The sequence below is a fragment of the Gossypium hirsutum genome, chromosome A09 (assembly GCF_007990345.1).
Source record: "Gossypium hirsutum isolate 1008001.06 chromosome A09, Gossypium_hirsutum_v2.1, whole genome shotgun sequence".
Classification (NCBI taxonomy): Eukaryota; Viridiplantae; Streptophyta; class Magnoliopsida; order Malvales; family Malvaceae; genus Gossypium; species Gossypium hirsutum.
This window is the reverse complement of record NC_053432.1, coordinates 69,760,455-69,769,154: the sequence shown is the minus strand read 5'-3', so window position 1 is coordinate 69,769,154 and position 8,700 is coordinate 69,760,455. Positions and strand designations below refer to the sequence as shown.

Below are 8,700 nucleotides of genomic sequence, written 5' to 3'. Positions count from 1 at the left end.
CCAACATCAAGTTGTATTTCTATATGTTAAATTCTCCCAATTATATTTAGGTTTTGGCCTTTCTTAATCCTTACATAAAAATAAATAAATTAATTAATTAATTAAATGAAAATGTTAATTTGAGTTCTTTTTAAATATTAAATATCCTAAAAGCTTAAGATGGAAATTTTATTAATTTTACATGAATCGTTATATTACTAGTTGACATCTTTACTATAATAAAGTTTTTTTCGAGGTGGATACCATGGGATATTAAGAATGAAGGTAATTTGTTGTCTTCTGATGGAGAGTAGCCTATTTTCTATTCTATTATCTGTTGGTTTATTTGGAACAACATAAATAGTTTCATTTTCTGCCATTCTAGTAGAAGTATTTCTGAACTTATCAATTCGCCAAGGATATGGAAAAAATCTTTGGGGACTAAAGAATTCGATAAACAATGGGCTATCGTTCAGCTATCGTTCAATGGAGCTTAGCTTTATGCTTATAAATATGATTAAGATCGTAGCTTTTATTTTTTAAAATAAAAATTGAAAATCAAAGGTCTGAATTTGAAGTAATAAAACACAATTTCATTTGTCATTAGAAAATAGATTTAATTTCCTGGAACATTTAGCAAAGGAATGAAATCAAGATAGCCGACTCAAGCCCTCCATTAAAGCATCTGTTTGTTCAGGCTTCCCAGCAGTCACACGGATGTAGCCCTTCAACTCTTTGTTGTTATAGTGACGGACCATTACACCCATTTTTGAAAGGTCATCCTGTATCAATTATTTCAAAGGCAATGGACAAAGTAAAGACGGGGTAGACCAAGTAGTCATAATCCTAGTTACTGCGGTCAAAAGGTGAAGTTGCAATTTTCATGAACCATACACATTTGGTTTGCTTCTTAAGAACAACCAGAATTCTATGGCTCAAAATAGACCAAGTCACATTATTAGAAGCTTTTATTCTTCTACATCACTGTTCAAACATGGTTGCAAAATAGAGCAGATGAATTTTCTCAAGCAAGTTTGTAATACTTAATTGTTCAAGTAAACCTACTCTAATAAAAGGTTTGAAGCATCCACATTAGATGATACCCATAATAGCTCTCAGTCCAAAATAGTTGCAAGATGCAGTAAAAGTGTTAACAGAGGAATATTTGATATTTACACTTGGCAGAAATAGCATACAATTTCAAACATGTTGCATAATATATGAAAATTGAAAATTGAAGAACAAAGGCACGCAAACATGACGAATCACAAATTATCTTGAACAGCATCAAATGGAAAGAGATGGATGGCAATCATGCATAAATACTATTGCAAGAAACAAAATAACAAAGAGAGCAAAGCAGTGGCAAACGGGAGCAGGGGAGATTAGAATATCTTGGATATGGATTCAGAAATGTCACCTTCAATTTCTTAGCATCCATTCCAGATGTCACCTCACATAGAATGAAATTAGAATAGCTTGGATATGGATTCAGAAATGGTATTTCCTTGAGAAGTTTGAAAAGCCTATCCCGTTCTTGTATCAAAGCGTCTTTCACCAACTGGTAAAGATTTGCAGAGCAGTATTAGGAATGAGTTTCAAGCATAAGGGAATGAAGATGCCAAAATATATCCCATTTTTTGAGGGAACAGTTTTTAAAGAAGCTTGCAACAAAGACCACAATCACGTTAAGAACTGAAAAGGGAAAAAGAAACAATAAGAACCTCTAGATACTTTGGGTTCTGCAATGCAGCACATGCAGCAACTTCAGCAGCAACAGAAACATTGTATGGTTGCTTTGCTCTCCACAAATACTCAATTATGCTCAAAGGGAATGAGCCATATCCAACACGGAGCCCGGCTAAACCTGAAATTATTATTAATTTTCAATAGCAAGTTCTAATTTATTTCCCTTTTCTTGGACAAGTGAGGGCTAGACATTCACCCACATCCACACACAGAAATAAGTAGAATGATTCATTGAAAAACATGTAAATGCCACAAAAGTCCCTGATGAACCAGCAAAGCATATATCTTCTATTCAGATTGACATCAACTGAAGATTAAATTAAAAACATACTGAATTTCCATCTCCAAAGAATATTAGAACCTCACTATCTTACAGAGGATACAAGTTTCAGACACTCTCCAAGGTTTCAGAAGTCTGAAACAATCCATATAACTATTAAAATGCAGAAGCTACAATCTCAAATGTTGCTTAATCCGAGGTCACACGAATATAAGATGTTTTATTCTTTTTTTATATAAAAAGGTTATACTTGAAATAATTTCCTGGACATAGAAGAGGAAAAATCAAAACAACAATGCATTCTATTCAGAATAAGATACTAATTATATTCTTCCCTTATATCCTATGTTGCTCCAGCTCTTCATTTTTCTTAAAGTACCTATTTTGACATTTAACAGACTCAGGTATGGCAATAGGATCATCTAAGGACTCTCAAAATACATGAAAATCTTGGCAAAAATTGAACATACCCTTCTTAGGCACATAGTCATGTGGGACACAACCGAGTCCAAGTGACATAGCTTATATCCACCCTCCACCCCCAATGAATTCTTAACTTTTAAACCACAAATAACTGAGTAGCACCAGAAAGCTTGAATTATTTATATTCTACATCAAACATCATTCCTTAAGCAGAAAATCCATACAAAAGCAACATAGAAAATAATTGTTCCTTCAGTAATGCAAGAATCATTACTGAAAACCAATTAGCAGAGTGGTTACAGATGTTCACTATAAAACTACCGAAAGAAAATAATAATCCAGCCAAATCACGATTTCAGGCAAACCAAAATATGCGAGACTTGTTTCTAAATTTTTCTACATTTGTCTCAAAACATAATGCTATTATTACTCTGATCAATGCAACTGAGAGCATATGATGTTGGAAGTTCTAGTTAGCAGCTTGCATATCAACATCAAGGAAAACGATAATCAGAATCTCTTCCATTATTCATCATACATATTTCAGAAAGTAGACTAGAGATAACAAGCCCTCAGCTTCCAAGATTTAGAAACCCTATCAAAACCACACCACCAAAGAGAATAGAAGGAAAACATTTAAATTCATGAAAAACTTGACTTTAAGAATTGAAGAAGAGAATCACAAGCATACCAGCTCTTTTACTAAATGTTCGAAGAACAATTAAATTATCATGCTTCTTCACCCACTGCATCCTAGATTCGTTTCCTGAAAACTCAATGTAAGCTTCATCTAGAACCACCAAAATGGGCATGTCAAGGATCTTCAAGAGAACTTCATCACTAATTATACTGCAAAATTCCAATTAACAAAGAAATGGAGGTATCAAAACAATATGTGGAAGAACATATCAGAGCAATGTATAGTTACAGTTTCAACATTGCAGATTTAAAATAGTCCACAAGCTCATGAAATCATCATAACGATTTCAGAAGACCCACCTTAAAGAGTTTCAGAATGAAGCAACTAAATTATAGTAGCAAGTCACCAGGAAAAGGAAGGCAGTCATGTGTAGAGGTGTCCATAGGCCGGGCCCAACCAAAAGTTAGGCCCAGCCTGAAAAATGGGCTTAAAATTTTACCCAAGACCATTCCGCCCATATTAATTTTTTATATTATTTTTAAAAAAAATATAATACATCAAAAATACTAAAAAAAATAAAATAAATGTTAAAAAAAATATGTATACTTCACAAGCAGATGCCTTTAAAATAGTAACAAAATTAACAATATAACAAGAGTTATACAATATCCAAACAATAACAACAAAACAATAGCAACATAATAGTAAAATGGTAGCAAAATGGTGAAAAGAAACAAGAAGAAAATAGCAAGAAAACAGTTTAAAAAAAAAAAAGAAGCATTTTTTTTGGCATATTTGGGCCGGGTTCAGGCCAAAAAAGCCTTATCCAAGGCCCGGCCCATTTTCTAAATGGGCCCCTTTTTCCCAAACCTATTTTTCGGGCCTATATTTTTATCCAAACCCTCCCACTTCTCGGGCGGGCCAGACGGCCAGACGGCCCTGACCCATGGACAGGTCTAGTCATGTATAACAAATTCAAAGGGATGAGAGAGATTGATTCCATCCAACAATTTTCAGTCACTCTTGATCAGTAAAATTTAGGGTTTAGGATGGCACCCCCTTTGTGCCTTTTAGAGTATATTTCATCTAGAAATGAATGCCAATCAGACAACATTCTTATAGAATGCAACACAATGATCATGTCCCTCAGATTTAAAAAAAGGAAAGCTGTTGGAAACACTTACCTTCCATCAGGATTATTTGGAGAAGTAAGAAATATGCATTTTGGCTTTTCATGCTCAACAGCCTCAGCAATTGCTTCTATGTTCAAGCTGAAGTCTGGCTTCCTTGGAACTGCACAGAATATTAATATGTTCATGATTATGGGTATTATAGCAGAATGGAAAATAATTAAATAATTTAGCGCATAAATTCTAAATACTCATGGATTAATTTGGTACTACTTCCAGGAGGGAAGTAAGGCTAGACGTCAATGATTATTTGTTAATTATTATTTTTAGAATGATATTAGCTTTAGGAGATCTTTACTCAAAAGTCCCTTTATGTTATTAGGGTTTAGGGATCATTCTTATTTAGAATCCTCATTTTCCTTGGCTTATAAGTCCTCTGTTAAAACAAGTAAACCTATGTAACCTCTATTTAAGAGGCTGATAGGCAGCATTAAAATTAAGTCAGATTAATTCAATTTTAAGAGGTTTAAGACTCTCTCTAACAAATCTAAGGTATGAGGCTCCCTTTGAAGTGTCCCACACATTCACCATAGGGCATTCGCATTGAATAAATAGAAACAAGGGGAAAAGCCCTGCTAACTTAAACAATTTTCTTATGAATTGCCCGGTGACTCAATCCATAACTCAGAGCTGTAACAACAATCCACGCCGAAGACGCAAACAAAGATAATTATGAAGTTCCAAGAGAAGATGTCTATGACAGTGAAACTAGTATAAAGGATATTTCTCTACCTTTGATAACTTGTGCCCCGTTAACACCAGCATCAAATTCATACATTGTGAAGGTTGGAGGACAGTCAACAATCTTGTCCCCAGGATCAAGCACGCATCTGCAACAAAATATTAATCCAAAATAGAAGAGAAACTAGTTGGAAATTCATAATGCTTGAAGCCACAGAGAGTAGAAGCTATGTGCTAGGTTGGATAACTAAGTTTCCTGGTTCTAACCGCATTATCAGATCAATAAGTTCATCACAGCCACAACCAACAAGAATATAATCAGATTCAATCCCCGAATCTTCAGCAAGGGCAGCACGCAATTGACGAGATTCAGGATCAGGGTAGATGTATGGGAATTTCAGTGACCCCAAAGCTTCAAGAACCTACAAACAATCTGAAATTTGTAATCAGGGGATAATGGATTACTCAATTGCAAGAATGGTGCCTGCAATTGGTACAGAACAAAGGCACAAATCAAATTCAACCGAAATAAATTTTCTTTGAACTTCTTTCATGCTTGCATTATGGCTACAGAAAAGGAAGTAATTAGTCCAATGACCTCCGGAGGTGGGCCATAAGGATTTTCATTCGCATCTAATTTGATGATATCCTCAGGCTTTCTTCCCAGTTTTGCTGACAAAACCTAGAAAACAAAGACCCGACTCAATAAATAAGAAATAAAAACCAACAAATTAATTAACATGAGAGGCATATAGGAAGCTAATGATATTAAAATAGTGTATCAATCATGTATGTTGCCAGACCACATGAATCAGCAAGAAATAACCATAATGTATCAATCACGTCAAGATATTAAAATAGTTACTTAATCAAACACTGCAGCGAGAGAGATGGGGGACTAAATAAGGAGAAGACTGATATGGGGTTTCTTCCAATTACCTCAAAAGGTAAAATGGGCTGATAAGGAGACAATTTTCTCAAATGGGGTCGAATAAAAGAGTCACCACTCAACTTCTGATTGACATGCTCAACCGGAACCGTGGAAGGCGATGAAGAGAAAGTAGCCATGATGAGCCCCTTTTGATTTCCCTCAAAAGAGCGAATGCGCCTTTGAGTTTGTCGAACGTTGGATTTGAGCAAGCAAAGTGAAGCAGGGTTGAATATATTGCTGACTCCCATTCTGCCAAAGGTTCTGTTTGATAATAGGATGCCTACTGAAATATGAAAATGTATGAAACCCTAAAACACTACACCTCCTACACAATAGAAACCGACAAATTTGGTCAATCTTATTTAGCCTAAAAATTGCACTATACATTGCTAATGTATGCCCTGAGTGCTGTCATTAACGGAAAATTCTAAAAACATCCCCTTTAAAACACAAAGAAGAATCGTTAGATTTTAAAATATATTGAATCTGAATCGTTGAAAAAGGAGGAGTAATGTTTTAAAAGCGGTACAGATGACGATATAATTAAATATATTATATAATAAGTTTTAAATAATTTAATATAATAATATATAAAAAATTATATACTTTTTTAATAGTTAATATAAATAAAGGTATTTTGAAAATTTTCACTAGCTGAAAGTCAAAAACATCTAAATCTCAACTCTTGTGTATGAGTGAAAAGTATTTTTTTCACTGCATTTTGACTCCAAAAGCTAGGTGCTCTTCATTGTTTTTACAGTGAAAAAGCACTTTTAGAACTCCTAATGCAATGAAGATCGAGGCCTAAGTATATTTTTCTAAACATTTGTTTGATAAGTTTTTAAAAAATTTTACTCCATTAAAAAGAATAAAATATGGTTTAATTTTTTTAATGTGTTGAATTTTTTTGCACATTTTAATTGTGTTTGATAATAATATTATATTTTTAATTACTACAAACTTTTTAACAAAAAAAAGTGTTTGATAATAAGTTGTACTAAAACTTTAAGTTGAATTTTTTTAAGGCAAACTACACCGTGAGTCACTCTAAAATAACATTGTTCTCATTTTCGCCATGTTAATTTTTTTGTCAATTTAATTACTGTAATTAAAATAATTACTCAAATTGGTCACTACTGTTAAAAATTCCATTAATCTATTAACGGATTATTGACGTGACATTTTTTTTTTACTTTTGATTTAAGCTAGGGGTTTCTCTATAATTAGTACAAAACATTTTTTTGTTTATTTGTAACATAAGAACTGCCAATTCTCATTATCAACTATCCCCTGCTCCCTCATCTCCAAGCTCTTTACTACGTTGTCCCTTCACCATAAGAATCACCTTACACAACTGCTTTTCTAAAATAATTAAATTAAAATTGACTAGTTTTAGTTGGGTTTGAATATTAGTATTTGGGGATTTATCTTTTTCATTCTCCTAAAATTGGAAGAAGGAATAGAAATTTAGTAGAAGGAAATAAAAATGTAACACCCCTCGCACGTATCCGACACCGGGTCAGGGTTCGAGGTGCTACCAGATTTAACTTAAGCAATTTCATACTAAACCGACCATGTAATTTCGTTCGAATTTAAAACTTTTCATTTCACATGCATACTGTCCCTTAAACGGGCTCACAAGGCACAAACCATGTATTAGAAATGGTTCGGGACTAAACTGAGAACTTAAAAACTACTTGAAAAAATTCATGCTTTAAAGCTCCACACGCCCGTGTGGGTATAGACCGTGTGGTCACACATGCCCGTGTGGCTTGGGATACGCCCGTGCCTTTAGCCCGTGTGCAACACTAACTTTAAAACATGGCCATGACACTCCCCGTGGCCATGACACTCCCGTGTCTGAACCCGTGTGCAAAAATCTGGGTATTCTGTTTCGACGTCAGCGTACCCAAAATGTCACACGGCTAAGGCACACGCCCGTGTGCCTACTCGTGTGGACAATTTCAAGGCTATTTTCCTAGCCAATTTTGTCACCCTCACTACACATACACACATACATAATCAATGGCATACATCATGGCATAAATGAGCACTTAAACATTCGTACACATGTTATGATCATTGTAGACACTCAATTTTGCCCGGGCCCAGAAATAAGTCCAAAAATAAAAATAATAAACCCAAAAAAAAACGGAGTCCAAGTTCAGTCCAGAATTACAAATATAATTTGGCCCGATCGGAATGGCCCATTACTTGAAAAGATTTAAGGTCTATCTATAAGCTTGACTCACATGGAAATATAATCTTCAATGATATGCAATCTTAGATATGATTGCAATCTTAGATAGGATATGCAATCTTAGAGATTTAATTTGTAGATACCTTTTAATCTTAACTGTTGATGTAATTGATCTGTACCGTTGGATTTGAGGAGGTTCAACTATAAATAGAGGCCTATCACTTCATTGTAAACACACTGGAGTTTTGGGAAACAATAAAAATTTTTGAGAGCTTTCACTCAAATTTCTCTCCCTCTTACGTTCTTATTTTCTACGGTTTGTTCTTATTTTATTCTTTGTTCATCTTCGTTTTTCAACCCTTTTTATTTTGATTTAATCCATGTTTCCCTATTTTTTATATATTTTAATTTTTTAACAATTTTAGTACCATATCAAACTCTTTCATTTTTTAATAATTTTTTTTAGTATTACTCTTAGTAAATTATTTTTTAAAATTTTACTCAAATCATTATTTAAAAAAATATATTTTATTTAATTTTCATATTTTATCCAAGAGTTTTTCTAAAATGAGGCAATGTTTTTGATATTTAGGAATTCGAAAAGTAGTTCCCTAACATGCTGGGTTA

At 33.8% G+C, this 8,700-nt stretch overlaps 1 protein-coding gene across 1 annotated transcript; it reads right to left on the bottom strand.

Moving 5' to 3' along the window:
* Positions 1–493: 493 nt before the first annotated feature.
* On the bottom strand, positions 494–6,356 carry LOC107889370 (histidinol-phosphate aminotransferase, chloroplastic). The gene is made up of 9 exons (XM_016813766.2): positions 5,882–6,356; positions 5,541–5,624; positions 5,210–5,364; positions 4,994–5,091; positions 4,256–4,364; positions 3,123–3,280; positions 1,704–1,846; positions 1,400–1,540; positions 494–761 (listed from the first exon to the last, which is right to left on the bottom strand). The coding sequence occupies exons 1-9, from the start codon at positions 6,119–6,121 to the stop codon at positions 630–632; spliced, it is 1,260 nt and encodes a 419-aa protein (XP_016669255.1). The 5' UTR covers positions 6,122–6,356; the 3' UTR covers positions 494–629.
* Positions 6,357–8,700: the final 2,344 nt, after the last annotated feature.

Bases quoted from the DNA above. Each gene is read 5' to 3' on its own strand.
- LOC107889370 (XM_016813766.2), bottom strand. From the start codon at position 6,121: ATGGGAGTCAGCAATATATTCAACCCTGCTTCACTTTGCTTGCTCAAA. The intron at 5,365-5,540 runs GTCATTGGACTA...GATTGTTTGTAG, and splicing joins CTTATGGCCCACCTCCGGAG to GTTCTTGAAGCTTTGGGGTC. The intron at 4,365-4,993 runs GTAGAGAAATAT...TATTCTGTGCAG, and splicing joins CGGGGCACAAGTTATCAAAG to TTCCAAGGAAGCCAGACTTC.